At 41.1% G+C, this 18867-nt stretch overlaps 2 protein-coding genes across 2 annotated transcripts; both read left to right on the top strand.

Annotated features, from left to right (window-relative positions):
* The first annotated feature begins 117 nt into the window (after positions 1–117).
* endou2 (endonuclease, polyU-specific 2) lies at positions 118–7806 on the top strand. Its single transcript, XM_029690475.1, has 7 exons — positions 118–1270; positions 1718–1878; positions 2394–2514; positions 5720–5841; positions 6079–6191; positions 7096–7249; positions 7459–7806. The coding sequence occupies exons 1-7, from the start codon at positions 1132–1134 to the stop codon at positions 7717–7719; spliced, it is 1071 nt and encodes a 356-aa protein (XP_029546335.1). The 5' UTR covers positions 118–1131; the 3' UTR covers positions 7720–7806.
* Positions 7807–8091: 285 nt separating this feature from the next.
* LOC115148520 (NEDD4 family-interacting protein 1-like) lies at positions 8092–18632 on the top strand. The gene is made up of 7 exons (XM_029690470.1): positions 8092–8249; positions 15030–15117; positions 15388–15518; positions 16441–16528; positions 16746–16870; positions 17147–17213; positions 17859–18632. Exons 1-7 carry the CDS (start codon positions 8220–8222, stop codon positions 17960–17962), a joined length of 633 nt encoding a protein of 210 aa, XP_029546330.1. The 5' UTR covers positions 8092–8219; the 3' UTR covers positions 17963–18632.
* Positions 18633–18867: the final 235 nt, after the last annotated feature.

Raw genomic sequence — 18867 nt, 5'->3', positions numbered from 1 at the left:
GGGGTTTTAGGACATTCTTCATGTGTTCCTTTTCTAAATACATGTTTTATGAAGTTACTCAGAAATGTACTCCCTTGTTTATTTTGTCACTGTATTAAGAGTGAACATGTGATAACATTAAGTCCATTCCTATACTTGCGAAAGCTTGATACCGCTGCATGCAACTATAGTTCCTTATATCTTGTCCCATAGTCGCACCCATCTACTGGTAGAATTCTGCCTTTTGGCATTGTTTTAAACAAAGTACTTACTCGTTTTAATTATATTGCCTCCCTTGTAAGTTAACTGTTGGCTTTGCTGAAAATCTGACTGCAGAATTAGTGATGAGATGAGACCCATCCGAAGGACGCAACCTTTCCAACAAGAACATACAATGCCTTTTCCTTCCACAAGAGTGTGCAAGGGCTGTGCTGTCATTGTCTTTAACACAGAAGGCATTGCTGAGTCATACAGGTGGCAGAGGAAACCAAGAATGATTGTTGGACTAAAAGTAATGAACTAGCATGAAGAGGTTTTAGACATGTTGCTGATTATGGTTACATTCTGAAATCGAAGGTTCTGACTTCGATTAAATCCTGATCACTTAGTCAGCCTTTTATCGAAATCAACCTTCGATTTTAGAATGCAAACATATTTGAATTTCCTGTCATGAATTTAACAGGTCTGTATTAAAACATGTTTTGGATTTATGCCACTCATCTACAAAATGTTTGAGAATTGAGAGCATTGTTTTAGCTGTTTGTCATGATATTACAGACACACAGTACAATGTAACTGTTGTCTTTGATTCAACTGGCCCCTATAATCTGTCCTTCAGCAGGAACACAGCTTCCCTGGTCTCCATGCCTATCAAGGGACCTTATTTATTACACACAATAATTAATCTTATTTATACCAACTATTACCATGTGTTTTCACTTGGGAAGGGGACAGGGTGATGGAGGGACAGGACACAGAGACAGGAGAAGAACAATACAGTACTAAAGAAACAAAGAGAGTCCATGTTGTAGCAAGTGATTCAAAAGCACTCAGTACAACACAGTTTAATCCCTTTGGCTAAAGTTGCTGACAGTGGATAACCTTTTAAAATGGCCTCTGTCATGCCTCGTGGTATAGGAGCGCCCCCCCAGCATGTTAGTAAAGATTTGTGCTTTCAAACAGGCCAGTTCCACACACACAAATTCGACCACAGGACTGAATCCCCTTAGCTGCCCCAAACCCACAGACCACTTCTCTTTATACGCCAGTGAGCAGGCCAAAGCTGAACAAGGTCAGTAATATATGATGAGTAGCTTGCGTCGATGGTGAGATACTGATTAGATGATAGTGTCAATCAAAACCTGAATGTTGAACTAAAAGTGTTAATGTAATATTTTTAGCTTGAAATTGTCAAATTTTTTGGTGTGTTGATTATCAGTTCACTGAATGATTCAGTGATAACATCTGGAAATTGTATTTTATAGTTAATTGTCATACACTTAATTTTTCTCTGTGATTGACTTGATTGACCAATAAATGTGTTATATCAATTTTATGGAGGGTATACATTTTTGGGGGGATATTTACCACACTTAGTAGGATTGTGTAATTTATACATTGTATAAGATGTATAATGTACAGATGTTGGAATGCAGGATTGACAACACCATTTAGAGTTGTTGTATAGCAACGTAAGCGTAGGAGTCACTGTACATGATGTGATATTTCTTCACACCAGAGGAACCTGACCCAGTCAGCTGTAGCCTGCAGAGTACAGAGGGACCAACCGGTCACATCATGATTGAAGCTGACCGAGAGCTATCAGCCATGGTGCAGGATATATGGGATAAAGACGTCAACAGACTGAAACCAGGGACAGACTACCGGATCTCTCTGCAGGTAGCAAAACTGAAAACGATCCAAATGGCACTGCTGTGGATGTTTTTTTATACACATCATTCCCGTGACAAATTGTACAGATGTATTTTACTCCAAATTAACTAATGGATGTTTTTGCACAACATCATGAGGCCACAAGCATTTGATGAGGAAGGTCAGAGTACATTGAACAAATCTAGATCCCTAAAATGCTCTAGATTGTTGCTCTGTGGTGTCTTTCTAAAGGACACAATAGCATGTTAGACACTGTGCCACAGACAGAGAGCTGCCACAGACAGAGAGAGAGAGAGAATGCAAGTCAAGTGAAAACATGCTGCTGTTGTTAGAATTTCCTGGCTCTCATAAACAAAACACTGGAGTTGCAGCTTTATAGGGCACTGGGTCATGTTTCTTTTCCATCAAGGGGTTACAATGTAAAAATATATATATTCCTGGATCATTGGTGGGAGTGCTTAGACATTTGGAATACTGTATGTAACTGATTTGCTCTTCCTCCTCTGCTGTGCTTTGTGCAGGGGAAAGCTGGGCCTGTGAATGCTGACATGAATGATGACATGAATGATGACAATGATGGAGCCGGATATCCTCTGTTCTCATTTGTCGATGAACGCATTTTCAAAAAGGAGTCTTTCTTAGGTAAGGGCCTGACGTGTGAGGGTTAGAGCTTTGGGATCAACTTTTACCTTCAACCGTGCAGTTTCCTGTGTGTTATCATTGTTTTCCTTTGGAAGTTCTGTCATATCTGCAATGTATTACATAAGCAGAGAGTAGCAGGAGTTCAAGTATAATTGAACAAAGTGGTGATTTTAGCATGAAAATCTTGGTGAAGCAAACTCAAAACTTTTTTTTAATGCATGCCAGCAAAGCCACAAAACTAAACAATACATTAATTGCACTATAACGGGTACAAGCGGTGCCCACAAACTGTTAGGGCCTACATAAACCTGTCCCAACAGCAGAGCTTTCTTTCCAACACCATGGAGTGAATCCTTACCACTGCTACACCTGGCTATCGGCATAGCCTTGTCTGGCAGTGAAACAGTTCATTTAGCCTTGTTTACTGCATTTAAAAAAAAACATAGCTGATATGGCTGACTTTCTTAAACAAATGTAGGTTCTACTGACAATTGAGATGTACAAACTATGGCATAAGGGAACGATGAGCGGATAAGAGGCAATCTGTAATTTTGATATAGACATTAATGAGCGAGCTAAGACGGACGTAGTCAATATAAATATTTGTTCAGCACTTTTGAAATGTAAGCGACAGAATTCAGAGCATGGGCTGTTCTTACAGTATTCTCCCTGTACACCAAGTCAGAACTGTAGGATAAATAAAGGGGGCATATAAGCAAACAATGAAAGCTCTTACAATATTAAATTATGATATATCTCTAAAACAGGCTATAGGCTACATGTGCACCACCAAGTCAGAACAGTAGGCTAAGTTATGAGGGGGAAAGGGACCAAATTATTAGGGTGAGGCACATGGGCCACTAATAGCTTACTACACAACGTACACCTAGTATTACTTTCTTAGCTACAGTATATGTATCTCCCTGGCATATTACATAATTTATGCAGCAGCATATAATACATTTTTGGACTAATCTTGTTGTGCAGTGCTCACTTGAACAGGAAGGTGGGGTGGCAGTCCTTCTTGTGGGCAAATTTTGTCATCACACTTTGTCATCATACTCTGGCATTCTCTGGATTCATGGTGCTTTCAAGACAACTGGGAACCCTGAAAAAAACAAGGTCGAATCATGACGTCAGTGATCTTCAGGTCGAAGCTCTACTGTAGAAGAAGGCTGAGTTCCCGACTTGGAATTCCGGGTTGGATGACCGTTCAAAACGTATTTTCCAGTCGGAGCTAGTTTTTTTTCAGAGTTCCCAGTTGTCTTGAACTCACTGAAGTCCGAGATTTCTGAGTTTCCAGTTGTTTTGAACGCGGCAGAAGTCACCTGGATTAACAGCATGGCCACTGTATTCAACCTTTTCTGGCCCATGGTGTTGCATGTGAATGTTTATCCTTTTAAGCTTGGAAAAGAGACCCTTAAACCCAGACTTGGACCACAAACCCTCTCCACTGAATAGAAGTGAAATTATTGAAGCTAGTGATTGCTTTGCAAAGCTTGCAGTTAGCCACCGATTCCTTCCAAAACACTCAATGTTGAATTTGCGATTTCCGACTTGTTGTATAATGTTTATTTCCAATGGCCAATGAGCACCGATACGATTTATCTATAATTTCTCTTCATATGACAAGGATTGAAAAGAATTTGCCAGTAGATTGTCAACTTGATTCATGATGATGACTGCTTGTCTAGCTTGCTAGCTAAGATTTTGAAAGTATGATGTTGAAAGTATGATGTTGACAATCTACTGGTAGATATAACGTGAGCTGACATCATTTTATCTGTGGCCAATGACCATAAGCCTTCTTGGATGGGCACTTCTAATGTAAATCTATGCAGCACCCAAGGGGCTTGAATTTTCGAGCTCTCCCCTGTAGATTTTGCGGTGACGCCAATTATGGCGTAACTAGAGAACATTACCAACCCCTACGCTCTGTATTTTCCGCTGGCTGTCCCACAACCACAGAAAGCACTGAGCTAGGCTCAAACACCTGCATTTTGGAGCTGCCTTACTCAAGAAAGCAAAAAAGAGACCATGTTTGTATGCAACTTTATTAACTCAATTATGTATTTTTTTTGTATTGTTTGCAAACTGATATGTGACACGTACTAATGCCAAAATAACATGCAAAACAGGCAACAAAACAGGTGGGGCTCAGCCCTACCTGAATGATGGGTCACCACTGATTGAACATGTGGATAGACAAAACAAACTAGTCCTGTCAGCAAACATGTCCACATTGGCACGATGTAGGCCCAATGCGGCCTAAAATATTGGCCTCATGTAGGCTGCCCACATTGGCCAATGTGCCTTTAACCCATAAACTCCACATTGGCCCCAGGGCAGGTGGGCGCAAGGGCAGCTCTCACGTCACTTGAAATAAGCCCACCCTTTTGGATCGGCTGCCAGTTACATTGTATCAGAAAGAGAACAAAGTTGTTACTGTCATACATATTTTTAGCAGAGAAATAAAAGTTTATGTCATATGCACTTATCTAAGGCTGCGTTTACACAGGTAGTCCAATCCTTACCTTTTTTCCACCAATTAGTCTTTTGACTAATCACAACAGATCTTTTCACATCAGATCTTTTTCTGAGCTGATCTGATTAGTCAGAGGACCAATTAGTGAAAACAAGATCAGAATTGGTCTGCCTGTGTAAACACAGCCACTTCATCATTGGCAGTGTACAATATACATTTTTTGGAGTGAGACTCAGTAAAGGTTGCACAAAAAGAACTTGTATCTTAAAAAATATAATTAAAAGATAATTGGCTGTAAAGTTCTGAACCCTCATTGGTTTGAATGGTGTCAGCAATTTTTATCTTGTATTATTTTTTACTTAACAACATGAAATGGGGTATTTGTACACCATGCCTGCAAATATTCTAATGAGCCCCTACTCTACGCTAGCCCGTGTTGGTTATGGTGTGGGGTGGCCCATGTTGGGCTGGTGTCCATTAGTTTGCTGGGTTGGTGTCGGCTAGCCCGTGTCGGGCTGGTTTGGACTTGGTGTGGGCTAGGCCGTGCTGGGCTTGTTGTGGGCTAGCCCATGTTGGGCTGATTTAGGCTTTGTGTGGGCTAGCCCCTGCCCACCTTGCCCACCAAATACCCACATGGGGCCAATGGGGTCATGTTTGCTGGGCTCTTACTAGATCAGAACACACGCTACACTCTAAACTAAACTGGATGTCTTCTTCCAGCCTTTATCTCTCTACTGGATAACTATGAAAGTGATACAGGTGAGCCTGAGATTGTAACCCCAGAGGAGGAAGCAGAAAACCACAAGTTTCTGGACTGCATGCTTCGAACGCCCACCATGAAGGTACCAGTTAAAACATATGGTGGAGGGGTCGATAAAAAGAAAACTGTATTTATTTTATCAGATGAAAAGGAACATAAGTCAAATCACAGATAAATGTGATCAGAAAAAGTAAAAAAAATATGTCTGTGACATCAATTCACAGGGAGAACCATGGCCAAGTTGGAACATCAACAGCGAAAGTGAGTCAATCAACATCCCATGATTGAAATTGTCTTCATATGTTTCTCTCATTTTTAGATTGCACATAAGTACCTAGTAGAGAAACAGCTCTCCCCAGAGGGATTACCGGAATTCAAGAAGCAGCTCTACCGTATCTGGTTTGAGCTGTACGCCAGACGAGGAGCTAGCAAGTGGGTGGAACTCTCCTCTTACGTAACTGTTACTTTTCAGATGTCAAAATAATTCATCATTAGGCTGCTAAATGTTTTCTCTTCCTTGGTTAGGGTTAGGCTCAGTCAGTATAAAATCCATTCACAATTAGAGAAAGCTGTATCATCACCTCAGACTCTCTTTTCCTTTGTCTTTATGCCAGTCTTTTCAAATGGCAAAGAGTGTGGACTTGCAGGTCAAGACTGGACTCGAGTCTGACTCAAGGCACACATTTGATTATTTGAGACATGACTTGGCAGGAAAGAACTTGAAACTTGACTTGGACTTGGAGCCTCAAGACTCGGGACTCGATTTTGACTTGAGACTGATGACTCGAAAGGATTGTTTAAAAATGCCTGTTTCTATACTGCTTTGTCAGAATTTGATATCTTATTTTACTGTATGAGACAAATGAAAATGGCTGGCCGCTATTTCATTCAATGAGTAGACGAAGGACAGCTACTTGAACATTAGTCATTATATCTAGGGGAAAAAATTACCAAATTAAACTCAGGCTAGAGACTTGAAAAAAACCCACTTGTGACTCGACTTGATTTGAGATTACAATGCATGATTTGGACTTGATTCAAGATTACAATCCATGATTTGGACTTGAATTGCGATTACAATGCATGATTTGGACTTGATTTGCACATAACTTTGTGTATTCCTAGGAGGAGAAGAAGAGTAGTCTATTATTTTCAGTAGTTAATACTTATACTGTATGTTAACACCCAGATTGTGCTGTAATTTCATCATGTGTACTGCCACGCAAGTGGTGGATGAGCTTCCATTAGACCTGCCCAATATCATCCCTTCAGAAAAAGGGTGTAAAATTAGTAGTCTGATTTTCCAGCCTCATGATGTTCTCCCATGTTCCTCCAGGCCAGACTCCTCAGGGTTTGAGCATGTCTTTGTCGGAGAGACCAGAGGGGGCCGCACAGTCATCGGCTTTCATAACTGGATTCAGTTGTATTTGCAAGAGAAGCTGGGACACATTGATTACAAAGGCTACAGTGTGAACGCAAATTCCCCCCAGGTTAGATAAAAAATACTGAAATTATGAATGTATGTTTTGATTATCATGTTGAATCAGTTGTGTGACTGTGATGAGATGGTAGTTAATTCCAGGGCACTTCTTTGGAAATAATGTGAGAAATTTCAAACCTACTGAATGACTGTCCCATGGGTGTAGGCCTGTATGTCTTTATTGTTGTCTCTCTCTTCTCTCTTTTATTTAAAAACCAGCCTGACGAGAACAAGCATATCCTGGCGCTACAATTCAGTTGGAAGAATGGAATAAAACCCAAAGGCAGCATCTTCGTTGGCGTCAGTCCTGAATTTGAGTTTGCCCTTTATACCCTGTGTTTCCTGGTCTCACCCAATGAGCGTGTCAAAGTGTTCTTCAGTATCTATGAGGTGGATATTGTCTGTCACCACTACAACCAGAAGCATATCGGCACAACTTACCCTGTTCTTGTGAAATATCAAAAGGAACAAAAAAACTAATCAAACAGGACTCAAATACACTCTTACCCAAGTGTCATGAGTATTGTTTTAGTCTTTTTATTTTAAATAAAGATACAATACATCTTACAAGACTAAGTGTTATGTTGCTGTATTCATTATTGCTGAACTACAAGAACTGGCAACACAGCATGTAATCTTCAGAGGTAACCTATATTATTTCACCTTTAAAGTTTTTGAATAGTGGAATACAGTGAGTAGTCTACACATAGTATTGCCACTTTAAGCCAAAATGTACAATAACTGGAATATTAGATGGATATTATTTTACTGTCAATGCCTGTGTTTTTGTGGGGGCAGTAGAGTAAAGAGCGGATGCGTGACCTAGTTTTGGAGTATTGACGTAACAAGCACGCAGAGAAAGAGGGGAGGGACTTGAGCAGACAGCGTCCCAATAGTTTATATTTCCGTTATACTTTCTGTATTGAATACATTGGCTATCGATTGTTTTAATTCAAAGATTTGAGTCTGTTCATATTAGGATGGCTGAGCCGTGTGCTAGATATCAGCAGGTGAGTAAAAAAAGTCTCGGCGAGCAAGCATTAGCTAACTGTGGTTTGTTTACTAAGAAACACTGGTAACGGGCTGGATCTAGGCCTCATTGTTTTGTGACGGCACCGTGACTGAAACGTCAGTTTACAAGTTAATATCAACACGTCATGATGCTTTATAGTTAAATTAAAATGCTAGTCATTTTTGTTGGTTAGCAATACATTTTATTTAACTTGGTCAAATATTTGTAGGTGATGTTTTGACTTGCTAACTACTGTACACACTCGCTCCTCCAACCCTGTCCTTGGATGGCTACCCTCCTGTAGGTTTTCGCTCCAACTCCAGTTGTAACTAACCTGGTTTATTTTGTCAACCAGTTCATTATTAGAATCGGGTGTGCTAGATTATGGTTGGAGAGCCCTGCACTAGCTAGCTACTCAATAGGCGATTAACCTCAACTCCACGATTTACGATGGAGTTGAGCAGCGACTAGTGTGTGCTGACAGGACAGGAGCGCAGACATCGCATAACAAAAAAAACGACACATTTCGGCACGTAAAAATAACCGAATATTACACATGTGACGTTCTGTGTAATTGCTGGTTAGTGGTTACTCTTTAAGTGCTGAAATCCGTAGTTCGTTTATGAGAAAAACGTAATTCTATGTGACCTCGGAGCTCAAATCCGCCTACACTAGTCGCCGCTCAACTCCATAAATCGTGGTGTTGAGTTTTAGTCAGCTAGTGTAACAGATGTCCCACGAAGACAAGACTGGTCTCGGCACCAGTCTAACTATGCAGTCGTATTTCGTAAGTCTCTTGTGTTGTGTTTTTAAAGAAATAACTACTCAGCCAGCGACCACAGTTAATTGGTGTTTATTCTGACAATGGCTGTAGATTCGTGATTCATGCTTGCATGTCAATATCAGACTGGGTATTTTGTAATCAAACATAATAACAATGACAAAAATAGTATAAAATACAGTACATGTAAGTATCTGACGATTGACACAAGGAAGCACATTAGATGTGCAGGACAACATTACATTAAGTGTACAAAACATTAGAAACACCTTCCTAATATTAAGTTGCACCCCTTTTCCCCCCCAATTCGTTGGGGCATGGACTCTACAAGGTGTCAAAAGCTTTCCACAGGGATGCTGGCCCATGTTGACTCCAATGCTTCCCACAGTTGTCATGTTGGCTGGATGTCCATTGGGTGGTGGAACATTCTTAATAAACACAGGAAAATTGAGCGTGAAAAACCCAGCAGCGTTTCAGTTTTTGACACACTCAAACCGGTGCGCCTGGCACCTACTGCCATAACCCATTCAAAGGCACTTAAATCTTTTGTCTCACCCATTCACCCTCTGAATGGCACATATAGACAATCCATGTCTCAAGGCTTAAAAATCCTTCTTTAAACTGTCTTTTACCCTTCACCTAAACTGATTGAAGTGGATTTAACAAGTAAAGCAATAAGGGATCATAGCTTTCACCTGGATTTACCTGGTCAGTCTGTCATGGAAAGAGCAAGTGTACCTAATGTTTTGTACACTCAGTCTATGTTGACGGCTGTTGTCGTAACATTGTATTGATTAATGTGACGACTGCTGCTCATCAAATGATTAACGGTTTATAATTACGTGATTAAATTAACAAATGAACCTCCAGCACCATGCAAAAGTTTTGGCTTTGAGTTTCTATTTCCCAAATGAACTCAAAGAATATTGATTTTTACAACAGTCGCTAATTAATTACATTCCTCTACAGTCTTATTCTGAACATCGCATAATCCGGGAATCTGCACAAACCGGAGTCCCACTAAATAAGTCCGTACCACACCAATTGAGTTGATTATTTATTTATTAACAAGCTAAAATGATAATATAAGATACACACAGTCTAGGCTATTGATTAGAACTTAGTACAATGAAACAGGTCCCTAGCGGGCCAACACAATATGACACGTTACACAAAATGGGGATTTCAAAAGCGGGAGAAAGAGAATGAGTGAAAAGCACACTTGGGTACATTTGTCAACTATGCTGATTTTAACCCTAACCTTGCCTCGAACTGCTGCTCTTATGGGTCAGAATATAATGATGTAATTACATGTTGAAGGTCTCCGATGGGGTGTCTCATCGTGGACCGGTTTCTGACTTCTCTGATGACCGCACGTCTTCGGTTACCGGGTGTAACTCTGTTTGTCCTCACGATGTCAGTGTCCTTTCTCTTAGTGGTCTTTTTCCTCGCCCTTGCTCTGAAAAGGGTTCTTCGGAGGAGGGCTAATCAGCCGTGTGGATGGTTCCAGCGTGGGAATGAAAGCAGTGTAGACACACGATTCCTTGGAGAGTGGTAACCGGGTGGTCCTGCTTGAATTCACCCTCTTAGACACAGCTACTCATCCGTAGCATAGATTGTAAAAAGGTTCCTTTGTCTTCTTCAACCTCGTGTTGAATTTTGGGTTTACAACTAATTCGAACCTTGGCTGCAGCTCGTGGTCACTTACACGGAACCCAAACCGGCTGTGTGTGTGCGCGCTATCGTGCATAATGGTATTTTGTCCCCCCACACCAAACGCGATCACGACACGCAGGTTAAAATATCAAAACAAACTCTGAACCAATTACATTAATTTGGGGACAGGTCGAAAAGCATTAAACATTTATGGCAATTTAGCTAGCTAGCTTGCACTTGCTAGCTAATTTGTCCTATTTAGCTAGCTTGCTGTTGCTAGCTAATTTGTCCTGGGATATAAACATTGAGTTGTTATTTTACCTGAAATGCACAAGGTCCTCTATTCCGAATGTTAATCCACACATAAAACGGTCAACCGAATCTAGTCATCCTCTTTCCAGGCTTTTTCTTCTCTGGACTTTATATTGCAATTGGCAACTTTCATAAATTAGGTGCATTACCGCCACCGACCTCGTTCGTCTTTCAGTCACCCACGTGGGTATAACCAATGAGGAAATGGCACGTGGCTACCTGCTTCTATAAACCAATGAGGAGATGTGAGAGGCAGGACTTCCACCGCGATCTGCGTCACAAATAGAACTGACTTCTATTTAGCCTTTGGCAACGCAGACGCTCGTTGGCACGCACAATAATAGAATAATATAGATTTCAAAATGTATTTTGCAATGTTCGCACACGCGACGCAAGAGGTGTAGTCAGGGTATTAGTCTGCTATGTTAATTCTTAACTACATGTTTTATACCCTTGGGTCAGAAATGGGCGTTTCCGCCTTTAGGGCAAGTTCTCTGGGCGTAACTAGTTACAAGGCAAGGCCTGGATTTTACTCAGATCCAATTTAGACAACTAACTTCACATTTCGTCTTTACAAAAACATTCTCTTTGATCTGGACATTTTCCACACAACGTACAGTATGCAAACATCAAGTACATAGTGTGAAAACTCTTCAAGTTACAATGTTTTCATTATAATGTCGTCATTTAACTTTTAATAACATAACAAAAACGACATTCATTTTCGTGTTCCATCTATCGTCACTACTACCATTTTGGTTGATGAAACATATTGTCCCAAAGTCCATTTATTGTATGTTACTGATCAGAGGTAGATTCTCCATAGGCCCATCATACATTTCATCCCTCCATACTGAGAGGACGAAAGGGATTTTGTCTGCTGCCTTAAGATTTACAATGGGCGGGAGTTGTCATAAACCCCCCCAACCCCACCTCCATACCTCTCGATCTCTCCCCCGCTGGTGGGTGTGAGAGATATCTCGGTAGGATTATGGTCCACGGTAACCTGACCCGAACAGGCCAGTCATGACACTGTAGATCCGTGATTCGTCTGTTAGCATGGAAATAACTGAATTAGCAGGGGCTAATGCGATTGTTACAATTTAAAGCAAGCTAGCTAACTCGCTCTTACAGCAATAACAAACAAAAGCACATCCCAGGAAGCCCCCAATATCTAACAGGTACTGTACACACACCATAAAAACTGAACAAAAATATAAACGCAACAATTTTAAAATAATCTGTCAATTGAAATACATTTAAGTCTAATCTATGGACTGGGAATGCAGATATGCATCTGTTGGTCACAGATACCTTAAAAGAAATGGGCCTCACAATGGGCCTCAGGATCTCGTCATGGTATTTCTGTGCATTGAAATTGCGGTTGATAACATGCAATTGTGTTGGTTGTCCATAGCTTATGCCTGCCCATACATATATATACACCTAAAAAAGTATGTGGACACGCCTTCAAATTAGTGGATTTGGCTATTTCAGCCACACCCACTACTGACAGGTGTATAAAAATCAAGCACACAGCCATAAAATCTCCATAGACAAACATTGGCAGTAGAATTGGCCTTACTGAAGAGCTGTGACTTTCAATGTGTCACCCTCATAGGATGCCACCTTTCCAACAAGTCAGTTTGTAAAATTTTTGCCCTGCTAGATCTGCCCGGTCAACTGTAAATGCTGTTTTTGTGAAGTGGAAATGTCTAGGAGCAACAACAGCTCAGCCGCAAAGTGGGAGGCCACACAAGCTCACAGAACGGGACCGCTGAAGCGTGTAGAGCGTAAAAATTGTCTGACCTTGGTTGCAACACTCACTACCGAGTTCCAAACAGCCTCTGGAAGCAACGTCAGCACAAGAACTGTTCGTCTGGAGCTTCATGAAATGGCTTTCCATGGCCAAGCCTAAGATCACAATGCCAAGCGTCGGTTGGCTGGAGTGGTGTAAAGCTCGCCGCCATTGGACTCTGGAACATTGGAAATACGCTCTGTGGAGTGATGAATCATGCTTCACCATCTGGCAGTCCGACAGACAAATCTGGGTTTGGCGGATGCCAGGAGAACGCTACCTGCCCCAATTCATAGTTCCAAATGTAAAGTTTATTTTGGGGCTGTTTTTCATGGTTCGGGCTAGGCCCCTTAGTTCCAGTGTAGGGAAATCTTAACGCTACAGCATACGTTGTGGCAACAGTTTGGGGCAGGCCCTTCCTGTTTCAGCATGACAATGCCCCCATGCACAAAGCGAGGTCCATACAGAAATGGTTTGTCTAGATCGGTGTGGAATAACTTGACTGGCCTGCACAGAGTCCTGACCTCAACCCCATCGAACACCTTTGGGATGAATTGGAATGCCGACTGCGAGCTAGGCCTAATCGCCCAACCTCACTAATGCTCTTGTGGCTGAATAGAAGCAAGTCCCCACAGCAATGTTCAAACATCTAGTGGAAAGCCTTCCCAGAAGAGTGGAGGCTGTTATAGCAGCAAAGGGGGGACCGACTCCATATTAATGTCCATGATTTTGGAATGAGATGTTCGACGAGCAGATGTCCACATACTTTTGGTCATGTAGTGTACATTCCTTATGTTTCCAAAACCGTACCGCAAGTGATAGGTGTTAATGTTTTAGAGCGAGCACCAGGGCACTTAATAAAAAGATGCCTTCATCAATAAGCGGTAAAGGTAGTTGGCGTCTGTGAATGGACTAACCAGGTTGCTAGGTGAAGTCTATTGAGGGCTAGTGCAATATCCTCCATGAATTTGATCCCTTTATCTCCCATTACCGCTAGGTTTAGTGTAAGTAGGAAACTGATGACTGCCCTTATCAACAATATTAGCTCATTATCACAAGTGACATTCTTTGGTGCGATTTCTACCATTTTATACAGTGTAGTTGACAGCTGGCCCCATCTGTGAACTGTATTTCTCTGCCCAAACTCACCAATATTCTGGAGCCTAATCCTCTTGGAAGTTAGTAATGAGTTAACATGACAACTGATGGGCCTGCATACTGATACAAAATACTATAAACATTTATTGGGGGGTTGAAGAGGACAACAATCTCTGTTATACAACCAAAATGGAGAACAGTGGGTGTCTGCTTTCCATTTTGTTACATGAGTAGCTAGGTCATGTGAGGTCTGATCAAAGAGTAATGCTGAACCAGAGACGGAAGAGGAAGGAAAACATCCCACTCGCTCATTTTTTCTGGTTCAATGAAAGTCAATGAACTAAGCAGACCAGACCCAGCAGCTATTGCATTGGTGCCTATGGGAGAACCACTGGTGCCTATGGGAGAACCACCCCGTTAAGCAGACCAGTACTTGACATTTTTTCAATGATAAACGGCCTGAGTAAGACATTGTTATTTATCCACTATCTTTGGCTGAATCCTAGCGTGACCCTGTAAGAGGGAAAATGCCATCTCAACGTCGACCTTGTGCAGCGGGCAGCCATCCTATCTCATCTGACCACTGAACATTGGCCTTCATTTTCAGTTCATTTCCTGACGATTCTACATGCTGAATCGCCATCGTTCATTGACACCCAGCAGGTGACATGTTGCGCACGGCCGGTGTTCGTTGTGGTGTGTCTTGTCCATAAGTCTGCTATAATATGGAGTTGCCTGACCCTGTAGCTTAGGTAGCTTGTTTTCCTTAGGCTACATCTCAATACTGCCCTACCAAGCAAAAAGGCAGTAACTGCTCATTTGGTCAAAAATGAGTGAATGTCATTTTTTGCTACATTAAATACATGCTTAATCATGTGAACAAGTATCCTGCCTCTACTGTATTGTGTTTTGGAGAAAATGGGGGTCATGATAGCAGTAACTGCATAAAGTTACTGTGAAACCAAGGTAAATTAAAAGCCATTTATCAGTTCCACGCTATGAGCAGTTACTGTCTTTTTGCTTGGTAGGGCAAAATAGTGCTTGGACTGATTTCTTGGACTGATTTCTTTGTCATGTTGACGTTGTCACGGTCATCTAGGCCTAACCAGTGTATTGACTCCTCCCCCATGCAGCTGCCCAATGAAGAGGAGCCAGAGGAGGCTCTCCAAGTGGCAGCCGATGCCCCACCCCCTTACAGCAGCATTGCAGAAGAAAATGCAGGTGAAAGCGCAATATACACACACATCACAGAGCAGCACTATGGTTTGGCCTGGGAATCAATGTCCTTACCTTTACTCCAAGGGACATTACACAGTCCAGAACTAGACTATGACCATCAAGTATCTTTGTTCGGACACAGTGGAGATTTCCCTACTAACGTTAGGTTTACCTATGCTGTTACAGCAATTAGCCCACCATAAGGGGATAGATAACACTGAAGTGTAACACAGCAGCTTATGCGCCGCAATTTAACTTATTTATCTCTCTTAGCTTATTTTGACTACAAAGAAAATGGGGGTTTCCCCAAGCCACCATCATACAACGTGGCCACAACGCTCCCTTCCTATGACGAGGCGGAGCGAACCAAGGCTGAAGCCCATGTTCCCTTGGTGGCTGGAAGGGTGAGTGTCCCACTGTTACAAACTCCACGTAATTCTCCCTTGTGGTTTTGCCAGACTATTTTATATATATATATATATATATGTATGTGTGTGTGTGTGTGTGTGTGTGTGTGTGTGTGTGTGTGTGTATATATATATATATATATATATGTGTGTATATATTTTTTTTTAAAGGTGTGGCCGATCTCCCAACCAACCTCACTTCTGTTTTGTGTACTGTTTACATTTAGCGCTGGAGGTAGGCTAGTTTCTGAGTATAACACCATGAACCCCATTGCATCTAATTGCATATAATATCAAAGCAAACCTGTTTAACTATGGTTGTGTGTGTAGATATACTGTACTCAGTAGTGTATTGAAATGGTGAGTCATACATTGTCGGCAGACACCCTAATAATCACTGTCAGATAATGAGACTGCTCATCTATGCCCTCTAGTGGGAAATGTTTTGCCATACCTTGTCATAACATTTAAATGACTGGTCTGTGTTTCTTTGCCACACACTGCTTGCCTTGCGTACAGCACAGGGAACAACTGGGGACTTTTGATGATGTACTAACTTGCTGTGCACTGGAGGTACAGTAATGGGGTGGAAGTGTGTGGAATGGAATACTACCATTAGGCAAAGATGTGGCAGCCATTTGCAGAGACCTGTCTATCGACCTGTAGCGTATTAGTGGTGCATTTCCTGATAGCACATCAAATGTTATTCTTTCAACTAAATTGCAGCAGCTTTCCAGCTAAATGCCTTCTCCATCCACGACATTAGAGAAATGTAAAGCGAAGGGTCAATGAAGAGAAGGAGTTGTGCTTTGTAGCGTGAATGTTTCCTTTCTTGGTTGATATACCCTTTTTAATAGGATTTCCATCATAAAATGACTTGATAATGATCTCTACCGTATGTTTATCTCTATCTCTGCAGGATGAAGACTTTGTAGCCAGGGACGACTTTGAGGATGCAGACCAGCTGCGGATAGGGAACGATGGCATTTTCATGTTGACCTTTTTTAGTAAGTCACATCTTGAAGTAAAACCTTCTCCTTGGTTGGGACGGGGGTTGGTATAATACACGACGGCGACATGAAGAACAGTCATGTAATGTATTTATTTCACGATAAAGGTATCTGATGGATATTTGATGTGATCGTAGAATGTTATATTGTGAGGAGAAAGCCCATCCTAGTAGACCATATACACCGCCTCTTTCCCTCTCTTCCTCCACTTTAGTGGCATTCCTTTTCAACTGGATCGGTTTCTTCCTGTCCTTCTGTCTGACCACCTCGGCAGCAGGCCGCTACGGGGCCATCTCTGGCTTCGGCCTGTCGCTCATCAAGTGGATCCTCATTGTCCGGGTAAGATTTCCCTACCAACCCTCTCTGAGATGTAAAGGTGGTAGACAAAGGTTTCCCTGATATTTATATACAACAAATAAATACTTTTATTAAAATGATATGTTGTGATATTTTGGTCAGAGTAGATTGTGGTTCCTTAACATAAGAAGCATCTAGTGGCAAAGCACTTCAGTTTGGTGTAGGTTTCCCTCTTCCAGAGCCCAAGATCACGTTCATGGTTACTATGACCAGTCCACTTATCTTTTATGTTTGTGTGATTATTATTTTTCTCCCTAGTTCTCCACCTATTTCCCTGGTTACTTTGATGGGCAGTACTGGCTGTGGTGGGTGTTCCTGGTACTGGGTAAGTACAACCAGTTCTGTCTTTCTCATTTGTAGTATTAAATACAGAAACATTGTAGCATTGGTGTAAAGGTATCTATTCAATAGATAGAGTGCATAAATCCAATACATTATGACAATGACCCTTATTGCAGCTTTAACTCTTCTATATGTAACTTTTTGGGAGATTCAACCAAATTCACATAGAAATGTGTGTTTTATAGATGCATCATTCTCATTGAAAGCAAGTCAAAGAAGCGGCATATGTGTTCTATGTGCACTATTTCTATGCTTCTCGTTCTTAAGTTTTGTTTTTGCGTCTTTTACTTTTCAGTTTTGTACACCAGCTTCTAACAGCTAAAAATACAATATTTTTGGTTCTGGAGAAGATATTTCACAGTGGTTTAGATAGTACATATGGTTCTCTACACTGGCTGTGGTGGGTTTTGTCACAAACTGAAATTAGGTGAACTATTGGAATTTTATCAACCAGGAAATGGCAGAGCGATTTTGGCATAGTGTGTGTTAAAGGTGCACTCTTGTTTGTGGAGCTGGAAGTTGGGAAGTGCTAATCCAAAAAACAATATTGAAAAAGAACTACTGTTAAATCCTGCTAAAATAACAATGACCCTTATCGCCCTAATCTACTGTATTCTCTGTCCTCCAGGATTCTTGCTCTTCCTCAGAGGATTCATTAACTACGCCAAGATCCGTAAAATGGCAGACTCGTTTTCTAGTCTCCCGAGAACCAGAGTCCTTTTCATCTACTAAAAGGGGAAATCTGAGCTCTTCTTTAGAAAAGTTCGCTATCTGGCCTCAACTCCATCACGAAAAACAGAGAGGAAACACCTCTTGTTTTGCTGCCGATAAATTGGACAAAATCATTTCTATGTCTCTTGATGTAAACTAGTGGATGCTGACAATTCTGTAACTATTCAATCATTAGTGGTTTATTTCAAGTGCTGTTTGCAATCAAATCTGTGACGTATAAATAATGCTTAGACTAACCTGTACCCCCGCACATTGACTTGGTACCGGTACCCTCTGTATATAGCCTCAGTTATTTTATTGTATTATTTTTTACTTTAGTTTTAGTAAATATTTTCTTAACTGCATTGTTAAGGGCTTGTAAGTAAGCATTTCACGGTACGGTCTACACCTGTTGTATTTGGCGCATGTGACAAATAAAATTTGATTTATATAATTTGTATTATCTGTTTAACAATGGCATGTACTGTTCCTGTTAAACAATAGGGGGCAGTCTTTGTCTTTTTTCTGTCCTCTTTCAAAGTGTTTGATATGGAGACAGCTCGGCTCTATGCTGACCCTGTGGAACTACCCATAGAGTTGTCTGTGAATAGGAGCATCGAGTGAAATCTATTGATGTTCTTGATGTATATGATAATGAAATTAAAGTCACTTTTTAAGATGTAGCCTTCAATGTGGAGAAAACAGAATGATTTTGTATTCAAGCTTAATTTGCTCTGGAAATCCTAGTCAATACAGTGGTAGAGGAATGCACTGGAACCTTGTAGTTAGGGTTTGTCAGTGCATTTCAGACATTTCAAGGAGAATCCCAGGCAAATTAGCTAAGCTAACTGTTCAAAAATACCTAAAAGCAACATACAACAATTTTTTTTGAGTTATAGTTTGTGTAAGTAAATCAGTCAATTGAA

This window comes from Salmo trutta, chromosome 15, assembly GCF_901001165.1.
Source record: "Salmo trutta chromosome 15, fSalTru1.1, whole genome shotgun sequence".
NCBI lineage: Eukaryota > Metazoa > Chordata > Actinopteri > Salmoniformes > Salmonidae > Salmo > Salmo trutta.
This window is presented reverse-complemented; position numbering and strand designations above follow the sequence as displayed.

Bases quoted from the DNA above. Each gene is read 5' to 3' on its own strand.
- LOC115148520 (XM_029690470.1), top strand. From the start codon at position 8,220: ATGGCTGAGCCGTGTGCTAGATATCAGCAG. The intron at 15,519-16,440 runs GTGAGTGTCCCA...CTATCTCTGCAG, and splicing joins TTCCCTTGGTGGCTGGAAGG to GATGAAGACTTTGTAGCCAG. The intron at 17,214-17,858 runs GTAAGTACAACC...TCTGTCCTCCAG, and splicing joins GTGGGTGTTCCTGGTACTGG to GATTCTTGCTCTTCCTCAGA.
- endou2 (XM_029690475.1), top strand. From the start codon at position 1,132: ATGTTAGTAAAGATTTGTGCTTTCAAACAGGCCAGTTCCACACACACA. The intron at 2,515-5,719 runs GTAAGGGCCTGA...GTCTTCTTCCAG, and splicing joins CAAAAAGGAGTCTTTCTTAG to CCTTTATCTCTCTACTGGAT. The intron at 7,250-7,458 runs GTTAGATAAAAA...TTTAAAAACCAG, and splicing joins TGAACGCAAATTCCCCCCAG to CCTGACGAGAACAAGCATAT.